The following is a 22,367-nucleotide window of genomic DNA, read 5'->3' on the forward strand; positions in this document are numbered from 1 at the left end:
ACACAATCTCAAATCACACTTTACACTGCCCTTTGTCACCTGGATAACAGGAACACCTGCAGTTGAAGTGGGAAGTTTACATACACTTAGGTTACATACACTTAGTTTACATACACTTAGGTTACATACACTTAGTTTACATACACTTAGGTTACATACACTTAGGTTACATACACTCAGGTTGGAGTCATTAAAACTCGCTTTTCAACCACTCCACAAATTTCTTGTTAACAAACTATAGTTTTGGAAAGTCAGTTAGGACATCTACTTTGTGCATGACACAAGTAATTGTTTACAGACAGATTATTTCACTTATAATTCACTGTATCACAATTCCAGTGGGTCAGAAGTTTACATACACTAAGTTGACTGTGCCTTTAATCCGCTTGGAAAATTCCAGAAAATGATGTCATGGCTTTAGAAGCTTCTGATAGGCTAATTGACATAATTTGAGTAAATTGGGGTGTACCTGTGGATGTATTTCAAGGCCTACCTTCAAACTCAGTGCCTCTTTGCTTGACATCATGGGAAAATCAAAAGAAATCAGCCAAGACCTCAGAAGTCTGGTTCATCCTTGGGAGCAAGGTACCACGTTCATCTGTACAAACAACAGTACGCAAGTATAAAAACCATGGGACCACGCAGCCGTCATACCGCTCTGGAAGGAGACACGTTCTGTCTCCTTGAGATTAACGTACTTTGGTGCGAAAAGTGCAAATCAATCCCAGAACAACAGCAAAGGACCTTGTGAAGATGCTGGAGGAAACAGGTGCAAAAGTATCTATATCTACAGTCAAACGAATCCTATATTGACATAACCTGAAAAGCTGCTCAGCAAGGAAGAAGCCACTGCTCCAAAACCGGCATAAAAAAGACAGACTGGTTTGCAACTGCACATGGGGACAAAGATCATACTTTTTAGAGAAATGTCCTCTGGTCTGATGAAACAAAATAGAACTGTTTGGCCATAATGACCATCGTTATGTTTGGAGGAAAAAGGGGGAGGCTTGCAAGCCGAAGAACACCGTCCCAACCGTGAAGCACGGGGGTGGCAGCATCATGTTGTGGAGGTGCTTTGCTGCAGGAGGGACTGGTGCACTTCACAAAATAGATGGCATCATGAGGAAAGGAAAATTATGTAGATATATTGAAGCAACATCTCAAGACATCAGTTACTGGCTGTCACAATCTCTGTACAATCAGCACAAACCCCTCTGGATGTAACACTCAACAGTGCATCCCACTTGTAAAGCAGCTGTTTTGTCTTGATGTTCTTCTTTATCAATAGCTACCGCAACGTTTTTCAATTTCAAACAAACGCGCTCTCTCTCTCCCGGATTCCTCCATTTCGCTTGCTGTGAAGCAGCACAATAGTGGTCATGTTCCTCCCTCGACGGCTTCACAATCCTGTCAGCTGATTTGGAAATTTGTAGTTGGGAAGTTCTTGGTAAGGGTGGCAAGAACGAACAAACATCACACAGCAAGTGATGTTTTGAATTTAAACCCTCGCCATTCTCTTGTGTTTTCCCATTACTTTAGCCAGTGTAAATCTGTGAAACGACATTGATGGCTTCAGCAATGCACAGCTTCAAATCAAATCAAATTTTATTTGTCAAATGTGCCGAATACAACAGGTGTAGACCTTACAGTGAAATACTTACAAGCCCTTAACCAACAATGCAGTTTTTAGAAAAATAAGTGTTAAGTAAAAAATTGCTAAGTAAAAAATTTAAGTAACAAATAATTAAAGAGCAGCAGTAAAATAACAATAGCGAGGCTATATACGGGGGTATCTGTACAGAGTCAATGTGCGGGGCACCGGTTAGTCGAGGTAATATGTACATGTAGGTAGAGTTAAAGTGACTATGCATAGATAATAAACAGAGAGTAGCAGAAGCTTAAAAGAGTGTGTGGGTGTATAGGATGATATAGTTTATATAGGATATAAAATACAATAATTTTGTCTGTCTTTATTTACTTACAAGTCATTAGGCAATTTATAAACAATATGTTTAAGGCCTGAATGGACCAGTCATGTGCGTCATCACACAGATCAGAGGTCTGATAGCATACACACAGTTTAAACAAGAGAGATGTTTGATGTAGGGGGAAGTCACATGGATGTCTACCATGGCTGAATGTGTCACTAAATTCAAGATGATGACCATTCTTTCCACTCTTCAGAGGAAACTCAGCTGACAGTGAAATAACTACATCAAGCTCACAATGGAATAGACAAAAAGTATGCTCCAGGATCTGTCATAGGCGTCGAAAGGGACAGAACAAGGCGCAGCGGGGATAGTGATCATCTTCTTTCTTTCTTATCAATAAAGTGAACACTTAAACAAAAATACTAACAAATGACAAAACGACAGTTCCGTAAGGTACAAGACTATAACGGAAAACAACCACCCACAACTCACAGGAAAAAACAGGCTACCTAAGTATGGCTTCCAAGCAGAGACAACTAACGACACCTGCCTCTGATTGGAAACCATACTCGGCCACACAAAGAAAAACGAACATAGAAAATGAAAACTAGAACATATCCCCTGGAAACAAACAAACCCCAAAACACACAAAAACAACACCCCCTGCCACGCCCTGACCAACTACAATGACAAATGACCCTTTTTACTGGTCAGGACGTGACAGGATCAACAATGTTTCTTCACTGATCACTGTGTGGAGGGGTGATGGTGATATAACCCAAACCTTTTTTCTCTGTCTGATTGTCGCTGTAACCTAATTAGCATCCTCCTTCATGCATTTACATGAAAGGATTAGAGGTAGCCCACCACTTCATTTATTGGTTTAAACAGAGTGCATGCACTCCAGGTATGTTTGATCTTGGGATGAGGGTACAATAGGGTTATCTAGAGGTGGAACAGACAGATGTGAAAATACAGTTTCTTCTCCACAAATATTTTGCAACAGACTTGATGAATAATTTCTTTCCCCCAAAAATTATTTTTCCTCATTCAATTGCCATTGATTGCTGTGTCCCATCCTGAGGGGGTGTAGCTTCCCTCCACTCTGACACCCCACCCTCATCGAACCCAAGCCCAGAAAATACCAGCGGAAAGGATACATCTATCTGACACGTTATCTTATGGATTTACATTAGGTAAAAGATATTTGTAATGACTCGGGCCCCAAGGTTTCCTAATCATGCCACGTGGTCTGGGTAAACTCCTGGCCCTAGCAGCACTGACAGTACAGCTGACCGATATATGTTCCTCTTCCTTTTCTGTCATTGCCCAATCCTGTTACTGTGATCTGAAGAACTAGCTTTCCTTTTCTGTGGAACTTGGAGTTCTTTCCCAATTTACTACTTCTCCAGGGAATGTTAGGGAAGTTTTTATAAGCTTGCTGTAGGCTGTGTTGGTGGTTTGTTTGCTGAGTCGCAGTGTGAGTGTGTTCTCATTCCTTTTTGCCTCCCATCCCCCTTCCTTGATTCTAGAATCTACAACCCTTACCTACCTTAAGTGTGCTATGCAGACACACCCGGCTATCCTACATCAACCAATCACAGACAAGGGAGAGACACCCAGGAGGTGTACTTCCTGTATTTGGTGAGAGAGGAATGGAGCAGGAGAGAGAGAGAGATAGTGAGTCAGCGAGCTTCATCTTGGGATCAACAGTAACTGATCACGTCAGTGTTGGAGGAAGGAGAACAGATTGATTTGTGGGATAAAGTCCGCGGGCTTTCGTTTAGTTTGTCCAGATTCTTCTGTTCATTAACAGAGGCTGTGAAGACAAGACAGAGAGAAAAAGAGGAAGGGGAAGATAAGTGTCAATCTGTTCAGACTTGTTTGGGAATTTGAGCAAGGAAGGAGGGAGGAGGAGGGGTAAAACAACAAGAGAGAGAAGGAGAGAGAGAAGAACAGAGGGGAGAGGTTGACAGACAGATTGAGAAGAAAACAGATGCTGAGAGAGACAGAGGGTCAGGATTGGATTAAAGTTGAAATAGAACTCCCCCCCAGCAGATCTGGAGAGGAAGGATTGCTTGTGTTGTGCAATCCTTGTTAGTTCACACTACTGAACTAACTGACAGCTGCAGAGAGAAGGGAGACTAGACCTCCCTAGCGTACTAAACTCAGGTGAGTCCCTCAGATCTCTTTACTGTGTTTCTCTACTGATCTACCAGTCATTCTACAGTTCTAACATTGATTCATGGCTAATTTGTCTAGTGGTTTATGTGTTACATGTGTTTTCATTGTGTGTAAGAGAGTCCTGTTTTAGGGTTAGTTGGTGTGCTGAGCGATGTTATGTGGACTGTGCTATGCAGATGTGTGCTGTGCTGCGTTCAATAAATCAGTGTTCCCAGGTGTCACATAATCTGCTGGGCTGTTTCTGTCATTATCTACAACACTTTGCTGTTGGCTCTGTTGTTGTATAGATACTTGGTGCTCCAAGCTTAAAGGGAAAATGTAGTTTTTGAGTAGATTTTCCCTTTAAATGAACTCAAGCAGTTAGCAGTAGAACCCATTGAGTTAAAGTGTATTGAATTACAGAGTTGGCTATTAACTGTTGTCTGACTAAAGGTTGTAATGCTGTGGTCTCAAACTGATCGCATAAACACATTGTTGCCTGTGATTCTTATCATCATAACACCCACAGTTATAACACATTGGACTTGTGTTGTATTATAGTTACAGTATTTTCACCTTTTTGTAATTTACATTTTTTTTTACTTCCAATTTAAATTAATGAATAGTGAAGCATTGGTCAGGGCTGGTAAAGACACTAGGCCACTATTCAGCTTCAGTGTTCAGGGGCCACAATAGGCCTAATGCTGTTGTTAACCTTCCATTTTCAGTGATCTCAATATTCCTTTATCTCCATTTCGTGATTGAAAGTGTTGCTACTTCAAGTGATTCTATTGGTTGTGGCAGTATCCTTGCAGAATGTCCAGATTGTGATGAATTATAAGTTAATGAGAGAATATTACCATCTTTCAGGTTCTGAAAAAAGTATGTTACCATGGGGACCAAACGCCCCAGTCTGACTCCCTTTGACACATTTGATCCATCCAATCAAAGCGCTTCCTACTTGAACCCTCAGCCAATCAGCCAGATCTGCCGCGAAACAAGTCCCAGACCTGGAACTATGGCCCGGACAGACAGAGAGAGGGAGAGGATCCGAGAGGAGGAATGGAGGAGAGAAAGAGAAATGGAGAGATTGAAGGACAAAACAAGAAATAGAAGAAAAGAGATGGAACCCGGACCAAGAGAGAGGAACAGAGAGAAGGACTGTTCCCCCATATCCAGAGGGAGGGAGGAGGAAAGGGAATGGAGAGAGAGAGAAAGGGGGAGAGCGGGAGAGAGACGTGCCAATGGAAGACCTACTTCAAATCTGGACATCAGGAACGACAGAGAAAAGGAGAGAAAGAAAGGAGACACGTTTCCTACAATTATAAAAAATAGCAAAGAGAGAGACAGAAGAATGAGTGCATTTGTGGAGGAAGATGTGGGGAAAGAAGGAACGAGACAATTGGAGAGACAGAAGGGAACAGAGATGGATGACTGGGAGAGAGAACGAGAGACAGCAGCAAAGATTCAGCGGTATCGAGATGCAGAGAGGGACTTCCAAAGGTACAGAGAGAGGGAGAGGGAGAAGGAGAGAATCAGGGCAAAGGAGGACAGAGAGAAAAATGGAGGGAGGCCCATGGAGGATAAGACACTGACACGGAGGGAGAGAGCAAAGGAAGCGGAGCCAGATTTCAGAGAGAGGAGAAGAGAGAGGTTCTCAAAGGGCAATGACATATGGAGCAAACAAGAAAGTTATATAGATGGAGAGCGAGAGAGGCCAAAACTCTGGCAGGGAGAAAGGGAGGTTAGAGGAAGAGAGGGAGATTCACAGAACTATTCGGATAGGGAGGGCAGGGATGGAAGGAGGGAAGGAAATACAGAAGGACAGAGGGACACCAGGAGTGAGGGAGACAGTGATGGAGAGAAGTGGAAAGAGAGAGTGAGAGATGACAACAGAAGAGAACTGAAACATCTGCACAGTAAAAGTGAGGGGGACACTGAGGGGAACGCATCATGGGATAGAGTGAGAGAGAAAGAAAAGGAGAGACAGAAATGGAGAGGGGGGGAGATGTACAGAGAGAGGGATGGAAGGAAAGATGCTTATAGACAGAGAGTGAGGGACGGGGGCAGGGACATTGATGGAGAGAGGGACATGGACAGATACAGAGAGAGAGACAGGAGAAAAGTGAGGGAAGTGGAGAGAGAGAGGGATGGGGTGAGAGAAGGGGGCAGGCAAGAGAACGGACCAAGGGAAAGGAGGGATCCGGAGAAAGATAGGGAGAAAACACAGCCCAATGTAACAGGAGAGAGAGGGAAGCGGATGGACGGAGAGAGATTCAGAGAGAGGGAGAGATATTCCAAGGGGGAGGATGAAGAGAGGAGGCGCAGGGAGAAGAGGGACAGAGAGACAGATCCCAAAAGGGAGGGAGGAGCAGACGGAGCTAGTCAATTGCCGAATGAGACAGCCCCAAGGGTGCCACCACGAGTCCAGAGCAGCGGAGAATGGAGCAGTGAAATAGAGAGGGAAAGAAAATGGAGAAGAGGAAGAGAAAGTCATGAAGAGAAGGAGTCAGAGGGAGAGAAGGATGTGGATAGGGGGCAGCGAGAGTGTAAGGAAAGAGAGAGACCAGATAGAGTGAGGGGGAGAGAAGAAGGAGAGGAGGAGACGATACCAAAGCGCCCTGAGCAGAGGAAGATGTGGCTAGAACCACAGAAGGTCAGATATAACAAAGACTCCTCTTTAGAGGATGAGGTTATAGAGCGAGAAAGAGATAGGGACACTAACAGATGGAGAGATAGAAGTGAAGAAGAGGACAGATCCATGGAACAATGGACAGGCAGAGAAAAAGAGAGGAAGACAGAGGGAGAAGGACAAGAGGATAGGTCGGTGGAACAAAGAAAGTCCATAGACGAAGAGAGAGAAACTGAGAGGGAGGGAGGGAGGGAGAGGTATTTGGAGAGAGGGTTAAATGTAGATGAAGACGATGAGACAGAAGCCTGGAGGAGTTATAGCAGAGGAGAGGAACACCAGACTGATAGCGATGGAGAGAGAGAGGAACGCTGGCAAAGGGGCAGGGAGACGGAGAGAGAGAATGTGACAGATAACACAGAGGGTGACAGAGAGGAAGAAGAAGGAAGTGATAGATATGCAGAGTGGGAAGGAGAGAGGGATAGAATCCATTCCTCTGAGGACGGCTTTATCACTGTGTCCAGTGGTGGAGAAGAGGAGTTTGAGGACTGCAAGGAATTCTTGGAAGTTGGGTTCACTAATCATATCAGGCAACCTGTTAGCTTTCAGGGGAGCGAGGAAGAGATGGAGAGAGGTAGAGGGAGAAGACATGAAAGAGAGCGAGAAAGAACAGAAGAGCGGACAGAGCAAAAAGATGATGCAGTGGAGGGAGAGGTGAATGACGGAAAGGGGAAGAAGCAACCCACCTATGTATTCTGTGTGATTGGACAAACACTGCCCAGGTCAAAACCCAATCAGACAGCAGTGCTGGGTGACATGGAATCAGAGCGGACCAATCAAAATCCTGGATATGGTCATAGGGACAGTGATGACATCACACACCTCCCTCATGAAAACCCTTCCAGAGATGGAGACCAAGGGGCTGAGGATGAGAGAAAAATAGTGAGGGATGAGATCCACGTGCCAAAGGAGGAGAGAACAGACACAGAAGAGAGCTCCATAGTGGATGTCAGTCACACCACCCTAGAACGAGAGAGCGGAGAACGACTGAAGGTCATGGAGGAGAACCCATACGCTGAGATAGAGCGAAGGAGGAGCTCTGAGACTGAAAAACTCCTCAAAGAGTGGAGAGAAAGACATAAAGAGTACACAGAAACAAGAGAGAGTGACCCAACAGACAGGAGGAGGACAGACCCAGAGATAGGTACATCTTCACATCCCAGTGGAGAGTACCACCACCATGGGGTTCCTGTAGTTGACCAAGCCCCCTCTGACCAGAATAACCCTGGAGTGATGAGCCCAGAGGAAGCTGTGGCCATCCAAATCCGTATAAGTGGAGCCTGGAGCACAGAAGAGGAGGCCAAGCGCCACTCCCAGGCCTCACACATGAAGTGGGCCAAGAACGTATTGAGTGAGATCCTTGGCAGCTCGGAGGAACACGCCCTCGGCAACCCCCAGGCAGGGTCACAGGGAGGTCAAGAGGTCAGCCAGACAGCGAGAGGGACCGAGAGGGTAGAAGAGGAGCTAGAGGAAGAAAAGGATGAGACGCCAGAGGGGGGAGGAGCCTCAACCGTCTACGCCACGGTTCAGAAGAGGACGAAGCGTGGGAGGAAGTCGGTGGAGGCGAGGCTGGCTGAACGGGAGGCAGAGCCAGGGAAAGTGGAGGATGAGAGAGGTACAGGGGAGAAACTAACAGACATGCATGCTGAGGCTCTCACAGCTATGCTTGGTGATGGCAAACCCATAGACATGCATGCTGCCCTGACCCTACACAATACTCATGGTGACACACCTACAGACAGACAGGGAGAGGAGGTGGAGGGTAACAATGTGTGTACGGTCAGACAAACAGACAGTCATATACATATCCAGGTAGAGATGGTGACTGAGGTTGAGGGTGAGATAGAGAAAGGGGTCGAAGTTGGGGACGAGGTTCATATACTGGATGCAGAGAAAGAAGCGAATGCCCAGAAAGAGGAAGATCTGTTTCTCTCTGTGAGCAACACCCTGTACAAACCAACCAGCTGCCCCAGCCTTATATACAACCCTGATTCAGAACAACCTATCATCCCCATAGAGGAAAAGACGGAGGAAGAAGGGGAGAAAGAGAGGCCTGTGGGAGAGGGGGAGGAGAATAGTGTGGTAGAGGGGGAAGAGAATAGTGTGGTAGAGGGGGGAGAGAATAGTGTGGTAGAGGGGGGAGAGAATAGTGTGGTAGAGGGGGAGGAGAATAGTGTGTTAGAGGGGGAAGAGAATAGTGTGTTAGAGGGGGAAGAGAATAGTGTGTTAGAGGGGGGAGAGAATAGTGTGTTAGAGGGGGAAGAGAATAATGTGTTAGAGGGGGGAGAGAATAGTGTGGTAGAGGGGGGAGAGAATAGTGTGTTAGAGGGGGGAGAGAATAGTGTGTTAGAGGGGGAAGAGAATAGTGTGTTAGAGGGGGGAGAGAATAGTGTGTTAGAGGGGGAAGAGAATAGTGTGTTAGAGGGGGAAGAGAATAGTGTGTTAGAGGGGGGAGAGAATAGTGTGTTAGAGGGGGAAGAGAATAGTGTGTTAGAGGGGGGAGAGAATAGTGTGGTAGAGGGGGGAGAGAATAGTGTAGTAGAGGGGGAAGAGAATAGTGTAGTAGAGGGGGAAGAGAATAGTGTGTTAGAGGGGGGAGAGAATAGTGTAGTAGAGGGGGAAGAGAATAGTGTGTTAGAGGGGAAGCAGGAAAAGAGGATAGAAGATGGGACCGACGACAGGGGGAAAGTGGGAGAGGCGACTGAGGAGAGGAAAGTGGACAGGGAGGAGGAGAAGAGGGTAGGAGGGGAAGAGGAGAGGATGAGGGAGGGCAAGGAAGAGAGTAAAAAAACGGGAGGAGGGGGGGTGAAGAGCACTTGTAGTTTCCAAGATTCTGGCACCGATGTTCGGTATAGGAGGCTGTGGTTCCACAAGACAACAGAAAGAAGAAACGAGGAAGAAGAAGGAAGAGGAGATGCGAGGGATCGCAGAACAAGAATATTCCAGGCGTCAGGTGAGACAGACAGAAAGTGAAGGAGGAATAAATCAAGAGAAAAGCAGCTCAACACCTAACACAGATTAACATTAGAATATCCTAATTATGAACTCATTTCCTGATCATCTCAATCATCTCATTTTGTCAACCTAACCAAACCTTTTAGAACGCCAGACAGAAGAGTTCAAACTTTTTCATTTGAAGACAGTTATACAAATGTTCATTCTTAGTTATTGATACTCACATGAAAAAATACTATAGTATACTATGGTATAAATACTATATTATAAACCAGGTAGTTCGAGCCCTGAATGCTGATTGTCTGAAAGATGTGGTATACCAGACTGTCTCACACTGGTATGACAAAAACATACTTTTTACTGTTCTAATTACATTGGTAAGCAGTTTATAATAGCAATAAGGTACCTCAGGGGTTTGTGGTATATGGCCAATATACCACAGCTAAGGGCTGTATCCAGGCACTCCTCGATGCGTCCTGCATAAGAACAGCCCTTAGCTATGGTATATTAGCCATATACCACACCCCATTGGGCCTTTTTGCTTAAGTATTCACTATAGGGTTTTTGCAGACTTTACTGTAGTATTTGCTGTAGTGTTTTTGCAGAATACTGGAATATTTACTGTAGTATACTGTAGTATTTACAGTTAACTATAGTATAAGTACTGTAGTAAAATAACTGTAGTATATACAAAAGTAATTAATGTAGTGTTTTTGTGAATTGTAATATACTGTAGAATTTACTGGAGTGTTTTTGCTGACTGTAGTGTTTTTGTGGACATTACTGTACTATTTAACATAGTATTCTACAGTATACTACAACATTCTATAGTAAGTATTGTAATATTCTATAGTAAACTAGTATTTTTTCATGTGGGATCTTAATGAGAGCCAACCTCTGATGCTAACTAACCCAACCTTACCACAACTGTGGACTTCTGTTCTGCTGTTGAAATTTCCTTATAATCTTGGTGTGAATTTCATCATCAGTTCATTGAAGTGATTTTATGCGGAGACTTACAACAAACTGCCATCAGCTGAGTCACTGAAATGGGGGAAGGGGGCGGGGGAAAGGGAGGAGGACAGTGTAGGTGGGGACAGTGTGGCAATCCCAGAATCTCGCAATAAATAGGCAGGGTTAAACTGTCTGGAACCAGAACTCATTCCTCCTCCATGACTCTTCTAGCCATTCTATCCCAGCTCTGTCTTCAGTTAAATTTAGAGCACACCACCTAGAGTGGAGCACAGCCAGGGGAGTTTTGCAAACAACCCAACCCAAAACAGCTCTGCCTGTTCTGTAGACCATATTGGGCTGAGCTGTTCCCAGCCACATTATTGGGTTATGTTGCTCTACCTCTCTGGACTACACTGGAATCAATATGTTCTACTTCCAGATGAGGAGGAGGTGAGCGTCAACTGGGGAGACGCGGACCTGAGGTGAGTAGAAGATAGCAGGGGGAGGGAGGGGGCAGATGTAATGTTAGTGCTCTGGGCTACCACAGTGACTGTTTTATTACATGGTCATATTTTATTATATGTATAGAGTCAGTCTTTTTATGTCATGCATGCAATAAGTACAGTTAGATTTGTTGCCTGCCATTTAACCCTAACACTAGGCTGTGTTAGTTAGTGCCTGAGTTAAAATTGTCACGAACCGGCTCAAAGTCCGTGAACAAAAAGGGAGACAAGATGGGGATTAGGGATAACAAAAATATATTTATTAACTGAGGTAACGTAAATACAATTAACAATGGTGTGTGTAGTCAGTAGTGTAAGTGAGTGGTTGCGCGCATAAATGTGATAATGAGGGGTGTTGAAAGGTGCCAAAGCAAACAAACAAAACGGCCACAACCAAAATCTAACAGTGTGTCTGTATGGAGAGAGTCTCCTCAATGAATGAGGAAGAGGTGTATTTATCCCAGGACACACCGGGGCCCAGGTGTGTCCCATGTCGCTGACGACCCTCCCAGCTCTGCCCGCCGACATCCTAATAAGGAAAACAAGAGCAAAGAGAAAGAATACGGCAGACAGAGTGGGAGGGTCGTCACAAAATGTACCACACTACTTCTGTAGAGGAAGTGTGGACGATTCCCTGTCCTGACTCCTGTCTCTCCCTCTGTCCAGGAATGTCACGGATACCATCAGAATTGATAGGAGGAACTCCAAATTTTACAGTGAGTATCTCTGCTCTACCTCTACTGGTCTACCTCTACCTCTACTGCGCTACGTCTACTGCTCTACCTCTACTGGTCTACCTCTACTGCTCTACCTCTACTGCTCTACCTCTACCTCTACTGCGCTACGTCTACTGCTCTACCTCTACTGCTCTACCTCTACCTCTACTGCGCTACGTCTACTGCTCTACCTCTACTGCGCTATGTCTACTGCTCTACCTCTACTGCTCTACCTCTACTGCGCTACGTCTACTGCTCTACCTCTACTGCTCTATCTCTACTGCTCTACCTCTACCTCTTCTGCGCTACGTCTACTGCTCTACCTCTACTGCGCTACGTCTACTGCTCTACCTCTACTGCGCTACGTCTACTGCTCTACCTCTACTGCTCTACCTCTACCTCTACTGCGCTACGTCTACTGCTCTACCTCTACTGCTCTACCCCTACCTCTTCTGCGCTACGTCTACTGCTCTACCTCTACTGCTCTACCTCTACCTCTACTGCGCTACGTCTACTGCTCTACCTCTACTGCTCTACCTCTACTGGTCTACCTCTACCGCTACAGCGCTACGTCTACTGCTCTACCTCTACTGCTCTACCTCTACCTCTACTGCGCTACGTCTACTGCTCTACCTCTACCTCTACTGCGCTACGTCTACTGCTCTACCTCTACTGCGCTATGTCTACTGCTCTACCTCTACTGCTCTACCTCTACTGCGCTACGTCTACTGCTCTACCTCTACTGCTCTACCTCTACCTCTACTGCGCTACGTCTACTGCTCTACCTCTACTGCTCTACCTCTACTGGTCTACCTCTACCTCTACAGCGCTACGTCTACTGCTCTACCTCTACTGCTCTACCTCTACCTCTACTGCGCTACGTCTACTGCTCTACCTCTACTGGTCTACCTCTACCTCTTCTGCGCTACGTCTACTGCTCTACCTCTACTGCGCTACGTCTACTGCTCTACCTCTACTGCGCTACGTCTACTGCTCTACCTCTACTGCTCTACCTCTACCTCTACTGCGCTACGTCTACTGCTCTACCTCTAATGCTCTACCTCTACCTCTTCTGCGCTACGTCTACTGCTCTACCTCTACCTCTACTGCGCTACGTCTACTGCTCTACCTCTACTGCTCTACCTCTACTGGTCTACCTCTACCTCTACAGCGCTACGTCTACTGCTCTACCTCTACTGCTCTACCTCTACCTCTACTGCGCTACGTCTACTGCTCTACCTCTACTGGTCTACCTCTACCTCTTCTGCGCTACGTCTACTGCTCTACCTCTACAGCGCTACGTCTACTGCTCTACCTCTACTGCTCTACCTCTACCTCTACTGCGCTACGTCTACTGCTCTACCTCTACTGCTCTACCTCTACTGCGCTACGTCTACTGCTCTACCTCTACTGCGCTACGTCTACTGCTCTACCTCTACAGCGCTACTTCTACTGCTCTACCTCTACTGCTCTACCTCTACCTCTACAGCGCTACGTCTACTGCTCTACCTCTACTGCTCTACCTCTACCTCTACTGCGCTACGTCTACTGCTCTACCTCTACTGCTCTACCTCTACTGCGCTACGTCTACTGCTCTACCTCTACTGGTCTACCTCTACCTCTTCTGCACTACGTCTACTGCTCTACCTCTACTGCGCTACGTCTACTGCTCTACCTCTTCTGGTCTACCTCTACCTCTTCTGCGCTACGTCTACTGCTCTACCTCTACTGGTCTACCTCTACCTCTTCTGCGCTACGTCTACTGCTCTACCTCTACTGGTCTACCTCTACCTCTTCTGCGCTACGTCTACTGCTCTACCTCTACTGGTCTACCTCTACTGCGCTACGTCTACTGCTCTACCTCTACTGCTCTACCTCTACCTCTACTGCGCTACGTCTACTGCTCTACCTCTACCTCTACTGCTCTACCTCTACTGCTCTACCTCTATTGCTCTACCTCTATTGCTCTCCCTCTACTGCTCTACCTCTACTGCTCTGCCTCTACTGCTCTGCCTCTACTGCTCTACCTCTACTGCTCTACCTCTACTGCTCTGCTTCTACTGCTCTACCTCTACTGCGCTACGTCTACTGCTCTACCTCTACTGCTCTACCTCTACCTCTACTGCGCTACGTCTACTGCTCTACCTCTACTGGTCTACCTCTACCTCTTCTGCGCTACGTCTACTGCTCTACCTCTACTGCGCTACGTCTACTGCTCTACCTCTACTGCTCTACCTCTACCTCTACTGCGCTACGTCTACTGCTCTACCTCTACTGCTCTACCTCTACCTCTACTGCGCTACGTCTACTGCTCTACCTCTACTGGTCTACCTCTACCTCTACAGCGCTACGTCTACTGCTCTACCTTTACTGCGCTACGTCTACTGCTCTACCTCTACTGCTCTACCTCTACCTCTACTGCGCTACGTCTACTGCTCTACCTCTACTGCTCTACCTCTACCTCTACTGCGCTACGTCTACTGCTCTACCTCTACTGCTCTACCTCTACTGGTCTACCTCTACCTCTACAGCGCTACGTCTACTGCTCTACCTCTACTGCTCTACCTCTACCTCTACTGCGCTACGTCTACTGCTCTACCTCTACTGGTCTACCTCTACCTCTTCTGCGCTACGTCTACTGCTCTACCTCTACAGCGCTACGTCTACTGCTCTACCTCTACTGCTCTACCTCTACCTCTACTGCGCTACGTCTACTGCTCTACCTCTACTGCTCTACCTCTACTGCGCTACGTCTACTGCTCTACCTCTACTGGTCTACCTCTTCTGCGCTACGTCTACTGCTCTACCTCTACTGCGCTACGTCTACTGCTCTACCTCTACTGGTCTACCTCTACCTCTTCTGCGCTACGTCTACTGCTCTACCTCTACTGCTCTACCTCTACCTCTACTGCGCTACGTCTACTGCTCTACCTCTACTGCTCTACCTCTACTGCGCTACGTCTACTGCTCTACCTCTACTGGTCTACCTCTTCTGCGCTACGTCTACTGCTCTACCTCTACTGCGCTACGTCTACTGCTCTACCTCTACTGGTCTACCTCTACCTCTTCTGCGCTACGTCTACTGCTCTACCTCTACTGGTCTACCTCTACTGCGCTACGTCTACTGCTCTACCTCTACTGCTCTACCTCTACCTCTACTGCGCTACGTCTACTGCTCTACCTCTACCTCTACTGCTCTACCTCTACTGCTCTACCTCTATTGCTCTACCTCTATTGCTCTCCCTCTACTGCTCTACCTCTACTGCTCTGCCTCTACTGCTCTGCCTCTACTGCTCTACCTCTACTGCTCTACCTCTACTGCTCTGCCTCTACTGCTCTGCCTCTACTGCTCTACCTCTACTGCTCTACCTCTACTGCTCTGCTTCTACTGCTCTACCTCTACTGCGCTACGTCTACTGCTCTACCTCTACTGCTCTACCTCTACCTCTACTGCGCTACGTCTACTGCTCTACCTCTAATGCTCTACCTCTACCTCTTCTGCGCTACGTCTACTGCTCTACCTCTACTGCTCTACCTCTACCTCTACTGCGCTACGTCTACTGCTCTACCTCTACTGCTCTACCTCTACTGGTCTACCTCTACCTCTACAGCGCTACGTCTACTGCTCTACCTCTACTGCTCTACCTCTACCTCTACTGCGCTACGTCTACTGCTCTACCTCTACTGGTCTACCTCTACCTCTTCTGCGCTACGTCTACTGCTCTACCTCTACAGCGCTACGTCTACTGCTCTACCTCTACTGCTCTACCTCTACCTCTACTGCTCTACCTCTACTGCTCTACCTCTATTGCTCTACCTCTACTGCTCTGCCTCTACTGCTCTGCCTCTACTGCTCTGCCTCTACTGCTCTGCCTCTACTGCTCTGCCTCTACTGCTCTACCTCTACTGCTCTACCTCTACTGCTCTGCCTCTACTGCTCTACCTCTACTGCTCTACCTCTACTGCTCTGCTTCTACTGCTCTACCTCTACTGCTTTGCCTCTACTGCTCTGCCTCTACTGCTCTACCTCTACCTCTACTGCTCTGCCTCTGCTGCTCTGCCTCTGCTGCTCTGCCTCTACTGCTCTGCCTCTACTGCTCTACCTCTACCTCTACTGCTCTGCCTCTGCTGCTATACCTCTACTGCTCTGCCTCTCGTTTCTCTCCTTCATCCCTGAGGCACTCCACTTTCACACATCCACTTCTCTGAAATGTATTTTATATGTAATAATATGATAATAATGTTAGTTCAATAGCACATTTTATGCTACAATGAGCAGAGAGAGCTAGTCTGTGTTTATGGCTATGTAGGTATGGAATCTGTGAAGGCACATGTATTTCTAGGTTAACCATGCTCCTTGTAATTTGAAATGAAAAAGTCAGTAAAATCAAACAAGATACTTCCATAGACAGATATCATCTGCCAGTAAGGGTGCTGTTAAACAAACGTGTCCACAGACAGATTGAAACTGGGACAAGATATGACTGTATAGCAGTGTACTGTGAGTCCCAAGACAGACTTCTTCCTGTGAATGGCATACTCATGTATACAGTGTGTGCTTGATCCCTTTCTGTATTTTCCCAGATTGTTTTCCAGCTCAAACATGTTGTAGGTTTCTTTCATGGAACCTATAAACTGTGGGATTTCATTTTCAGTTCTGCTTTCCGACCCAATCATTTAAACATACCAAAATGGCAGCAGGTTTGCAGGCCTATGAGTCATGGTGAAATTGTATGAAATGGAGCAGTTGTGTGTGTGTGTGTGTGTGTGTGTGTGTGTGTGTGTGTGTGTGTGTGTGTGTGTGTGTGTGTGTGTGTGTGTGTGTGTGTGTGTGTGTGTGTGTGTGTGCTTGCGCTCCAGGGCCACAGGCACGTTTGTGCAGGTATTCATATCTCTTAACGCCAATTAAAACCAACTGTTGCTGCTACAGCATAGCATTCCAAGAAGTGTAAAATGCAAACCATACACTCTGGATAACCCACTTCTCTGTCTCTCTATACCTCTACCTTTTCTTCCACCTTCTCATTTGCTCTCTTTCTCTGCCACTCTTTCACTCATCCTCTTCATCTATACCCATTCTGTCCCTGTCTAACTTCTCTCTCTCTTACTCTACTCATCTCTCTCGTCACCTCTCTTTGCCTCTCTTCCACCTCTACTCCTTTCCCTATCTTCCCTCTCTCTCCTTTCCTCCCTTCCTCCACTCCCCCACCCCCTCTCAGATTCCCAGCTCTACCAGCAGTACAGTGAGACGGCTCAGAACAGGGAGATCCTCAGTCAGTCTTGCTCTGACGCCCTCTCCATCTACGAGGAGCTCCCTGTCCCCCTGTCCCCCGTACCCTCCTCCCTGGCCCCCTCGCTCCCTCTGGCCCGCAGGCCCTTACCCCGTCTCCCCCCAGTCATCCACCCCCACTCTCTGTCCCACTCTGGCTCTACCTCCAGTGGCACCAGTGCCAAGTTCCTGCCCATACCACAGCCACCCCAGGCACCCCAGGCACCCCCGGCCAGGCCTTCCTCTCCCCGCCTCTCCATCTCCCTCACCCAGTCCCCCAGACTGTGGCAGGAGATCCCTGAGGTCAGGAACAGTGCTGAGTTCGGGGAGCTGACTGACAACCAGAGACGCCTGCAGGAGGTAAACAATAACAAAAAATTGACCCTTCAACCAGCGATGTCGATGATGACATTTGCCAGGGGCCTAGTAGCTAATGTAGATTTTTTGGAGCCTGGGTCTATGGGTCCTCTGGGTATTTGGAACAGTGCCTGTAATCTCCCCCTCTCCCACCTCTCCCCCTCTCCCCCCTCTCCTCTTCCTTTCTTCTTCCTGTCAGGTGCAGTTTGAGGTTGTAACTTCGGAAGCGTCGTACTGTCGTAGTCTGGATATTGTGGTGGACCACTTTGTCAAGTCTAAGCAGCTCGGGGAGCTGTTGACTACTCAGGACAGGAGCTGGCTGTTCTCCAGGCTGGCTGATGTCCGAGCCATCAGCCACAGGTGAGAGGACTGGGACTTATTTGTTTGTTCCTCAATCTAGAAAACCCACAGGCTGAATGTCATGGGGCCTCTCTATGCCCCTGTTTATCTTTTTTCTGTCAACGTTTACCTCATAGTCTTTCTCTGTATTTGTTGTTCTCGTAGTTTTCTGTTGAAGCTGGAAGAGAGGGTAGAATCTGATATGATGCACTTTACCGTGTGTGACATCATCGCTCGCCACTGTCAACGCTTCAAGAAGGTCTACGTGCCCTACCTTACCAACCAATCATATCAGGATGCCACTTACCAGAGACTCATGTGAGTCCTCCCCCAATGTTCACTGATTGGACAGACACTTTCGACAGACTCTTTGTATTACTGTACGTTTATGTGTTTACGTTGACTTACAAACAGCACCTTGTTTCTCTCTCTCTGTCTGCCCGCAGGGATGAGAACCAAGGGTTCAGGCGGGTAGTGGAGAAGTTGGAACGCAGTCCAGTGTGTCAGCGTCTTCCTCTTCGCTCCTTCCTCATCCTCCCCTTCCAGAGGATCACACGAATCAAACTCCTTGTTCAGGTGTGTTTGTGTGTTTGTGTGACTGTGTGTGTGTGTGTGTGTGTGTGTGTGTGTGTGTGTGTGTGTGTGTGTGTGTGTGTGTGTGTGTGTGTGTGTGTGTGTGTGTGTGTGTGTGTGTGTGTGTGTGTGTGTGTGTATGTGTATGTTTTAAGTGCACAATATAAGTATGCTAGTCCTTATAATCATCTCTTCGACTCGGTCTCACTCTCCCCTTCTCAATCTCTCTCATTCTCCCCATTTGTCTCTGTATTTTTGCCTCAGAACATTGTGAAGAGAACAGCCCAAGGCACAGAGGAGGAGGTCCAGGCCATCAAAGCTATGAAGCTACTGGAGAGAGTATGTTATACCCCCATCCCCTCCTGGTGGTGCACTGTTACATGATGTAGCCAAGAGATAACTGTTAACCATCTCTCTTCTCTCCCTCTGTCCTTCAGTTGATCCAGGAGAGCAATGACAGTATTACTCAGATGAAGAGCATTGAGTCGCTGGTCTCTCTCAGTGCCAGAGTGGGCTTTGAATGCAGGGTGTGTAATAAACTACCTCTCCCATGATCCCCTGCTTTACATGCTGTCCCTTGAACATGTGTTGAATTGATCACAATAACAAGTTACAATAAAAGTACAGCAGCAAACTTTAACCGAGTTTAACCTATGTGTGTGTGTTGTAGACTCTCCCCCTGGTCAGTCAGTCTCGTAGGCTGGTGAGAGAGGGACCGGTGACTGAGATGATGGATTTCTCTCTGAAGGAGACAGAGAGGAGTGTCTACCTTCACCTCTTCAATGACTACCTGCTGCTGTCGCTGAACAAAGAGTGAGTCCCTTCAGACAAACACACTCACACAACAACCAAAGCAAACCTAGCATTAGGAAATCTAGACTGATATCACTTTTTATTGAAAAGTTTTTCAATGTTCTCATCATTGGTCCTTATTAACTCTCCACTCCTCTCCTCTTCTCCTCCCTCGTTCTAGAGGGGGCAGGTTCACGGTGATAGACCATGCTCCAGTGTCAGAACTGCGAGCTGAGAACTGTCGGGTCAAACTGCACTCTCTAGAGAAGAACCTTTTCCGCCTCCACCTTAACAAGAAAGCCCTGCTACTTAGCACCGACACACAGTAAGACAGAGAGGGTTGTGTGTGTGCCTGTGTGCCTGTGTGTGTGTGTTACAAAGAATGAGAGTAGTTTTATCCACAGGTGTGTGTGATTGTGTGTAAAAAGTGTGTTTTCTTGTGATCTTTCAGAGGTGATAAACTGCGATGGATCTCAGCTGTCTCCAGGCCCCATCCTGTTATTGACTATTCTACAGCACAAGGTGGGTTGAGAATTACTATATTGCCATCCAGCCTAGCATGGCCAGACAATGGGAACATCTTGACCCTCATGACCCTGCTGTATTTGACCTCTGACCCGCTCTCCCACTCACAGACTTCACACAGATGCAGTGTGTCCGAGCCTTCGTTGCCCACCAACCAGACGAGCTGTCCCTGGAGAAGGCTGAGGTCATTCTCGTCCACCAGCAGAGCAGCGACGGTAAGGAGGACAGAACCACCCACTTCCTGATTGGTTGTGGGAATACACAACATCTCCATACCTCAGTGTTTTTGAGTGCTAAAAATGTGTTGCTTTTTTAGTTGCTTTTTGTTAAAACTCTTTCCCTTTTCTCCCTCCTCTTTCCTCTCCCCCTCCCTGATTCCCTCTCTCGCTCTCTCCCTCTACCTCTATCTGTCATTCCTCAGGTTGGGTGGAGGGGACCAGGCTGTCAGACAGACACAGAGGATGGACTCGTGAGTCCCACTTGGAAACCATAGCCAGCCTCAGGGTCCGACAGCGCAACCTGCTGGACGCTCTAAAAATTACCACAGCCACGGTTGCAGTTTGACAAACCAACCACTGCCTGACTGCGCTGGTGGAATCCTAGTCACTGTGTATCAATGGAGTGTACTGGGGACATGTGGATTTGGACAGTGGATGAAACATAGTGTTTCAGACTGGAGTTGTCCCTCCCGGCCTCACCCTGCTTATTGGGGATGAATGGCAAGGGGATGAACGGCTTTAGAGGGGGTGCCTTAGATGGGGGTGCCTTAGAGAGAGGCACTGGACTGACATGAATACCTTTAACACTTACAGGAGTGTCAACGTAAATTATTGGAAGGCTTTTGGAGGTGCCTGGGAGTGTCTAGGGTAGCCTTGTAAATCAAACCCTGGCAATGAATGTCGATGGACTGTTACAGGCTGTATTGGAAATCAGCCATCTAAGAACATCAGTGGATTGAGGTTCTGTGGCCTCGGAAAAGGACAGCAGTTTCTCCATACCTACTTTACTTCGGGACTTTAAAGACATGGTATGGGGCCTCCCGAGTGGCGCAGCGGTCTAAGACACTGCATCGCAGTGCTAGAGGCTTCACGACAGACCTGGGTTCGATCCCAGGTTGTGTTGCAGCTGGCCGCGACCGGGAGACCCATGAGGCGGCACACAATTGGCCTAGCTCCATCTGGGTTAGGGGAGGGTTTGGCTGGCCGGGATGTCCTTGTCCCATCGCGCTCTAGCGCCTCCTTGTGGCAGGTCGGGCGCATGCACGCTGACCTTGGTTGCCAATTGTACGGGGATTCCTCCGACACATTGGTGTGGCTGGCTTCTGGGTTAAGCGAGCAGTGTGTCAAGAAGCAGTTTCAGAAGACGCATGGCTCTCGACCTTCGCCTCTCCCGAGTCCGTACAGGAGTTGCAGCGATAGGACAAGACTGTAACTACCAATTAGATATCATGAAAAAGGGATAAAAAATACAACAACAAGAAAAAGACATGGTATGATACACCATGGCAGTGTTTTGCAATAGAGGTTATTGTCTTTGAACAAAATGTTTCTATATATTCAGGGCAATGTGTTATTTGTGTATATTACAAAGATTTTATAAATTACTTTTATGGTGGGTACTTATTGGCTGACGGCTCAAATTGAATACTTCTGCTGCTCTATGTTCACTACATACTTCAGTCTAAGACTGCCATCGTTGAAGTCGTTTGTGGTGACATCTAAATGAATGGTGTTGTACAAAACAAAGTAATCAGCGATTTGATCATCTTTAACCAATCAGAGTATCAAAGCCAATGACAAATGTTTTAAACTCCCCTTTACCGACATGTGCTCTGGATCTGGCCCAACCCATCGGTTTCTGGGACCAATCAGAACGGTTAGAATGTGTTTGCTTTCTAGAGATCGTCAGGGAGGTACTCAGATCCAGAGCCGTAGAGGAAATTAATGTCTGTGGGCATGGCGTAGCGTTTGGCTGGAACAAAGAGTTTGAGTAGCCAGGCAAGGATACTTAATCCCCTTTGATACAGAAGACTATGAGATAAAGAGAGGGGTTGCATGCACATTGTTAAGAATGTTGAAAGGGCTGTAAGTGCAATACATTTCCAGGACTGTGCATGTAGCCTACACAATATGGTTTTATGGCAAAATAGGTGCAATTAGATGTTCTGTCTGTGTTGAGTAGACTGAGAAGTATGCTTTGGAAATACATTTACATTTTAGTCATTTAGCAGACGCTCTTATCCAGAGCGACTTACAAATTGGTATAAATAAATGTCCTATGTGAAATACTTTTTCATTTTCTGACTTTTTTTGTTTTTGATAACAAACAGTGAACAGCAGGAGAACTTGACTACGCCATGGACTTTAGGCCAAAATCAGTAGTAGACCCTGGTCAAAGGACTTAGATGAACTGAACATAACTATGTTTACAGCCCTGACTTAAAGCGTACTTTTTACAGGACAAATGGTATGCAACGTCTGGCACGTATGCAACGTCTGGCACGTAGAAGAAACAGCTCCTGGCCCAGTTTTCTAACAATTGAATTGGTTGACTAAAACGTAATTCAAGCAAAATCCGAGTCAGGGGGCGGGAAAGAGCACA

At 46.9% G+C, this 22,367-nt stretch overlaps 1 protein-coding gene across 1 annotated transcript; it reads left to right on the forward strand.

Annotated features, from left to right (window-relative positions):
• Nucleotides 1-6,187: 6,187 nt before the first annotated feature.
• LOC115188328 (rho guanine nucleotide exchange factor 19) lies at nucleotides 6,188-22,053 on the forward strand. The gene is made up of 14 exons (XM_029747120.1): nucleotides 6,188-8,398; nucleotides 11,132-11,174; nucleotides 11,862-11,911; nucleotides 17,131-17,540; nucleotides 17,737-17,897; nucleotides 18,042-18,194; nucleotides 18,323-18,452; nucleotides 18,714-18,788; nucleotides 18,887-18,976; nucleotides 19,120-19,262; nucleotides 19,423-19,566; nucleotides 19,693-19,763; nucleotides 19,877-19,981; nucleotides 20,188-22,053. Exons 1-14 carry the CDS (start codon nucleotides 6,355-6,357, stop codon nucleotides 20,328-20,330), a joined length of 3,762 nt encoding a protein of 1,253 aa, XP_029602980.1. The 5' UTR covers nucleotides 6,188-6,354; the 3' UTR covers nucleotides 20,331-22,053.
• Nucleotides 22,054-22,367: the final 314 nt, after the last annotated feature.

Source organism: Salmo trutta, chromosome 3, assembly GCF_901001165.1.
Source record: "Salmo trutta chromosome 3, fSalTru1.1, whole genome shotgun sequence".
In the NCBI taxonomy this organism is placed as follows: Eukaryota; Metazoa; Chordata; class Actinopteri; order Salmoniformes; family Salmonidae; genus Salmo; species Salmo trutta.

What these genes read in the sequence shown, in the direction of transcription:
- LOC115188328 (XM_029747120.1), top strand. Translation starts at nt 6,355, where the DNA reads ATGGACGGAGAGAGATTCAGAGAGAGGGAGAGATATTCCAAGGGGGAG. An exon ending in ACCAGAGACGCCTGCAGGAG is followed by an intron (nt 17,541 to 17,736) that starts GTAAACAATAAC and finishes TCTTCCTGTCAG; the next exon opens with GTGCAGTTTGAGGTTGTAAC. An exon ending in CCACCAGCAGAGCAGCGACG is followed by an intron (nt 19,982 to 20,187) that starts GTAAGGAGGACA and finishes GTCATTCCTCAG; the next exon opens with GTTGGGTGGAGGGGACCAGG.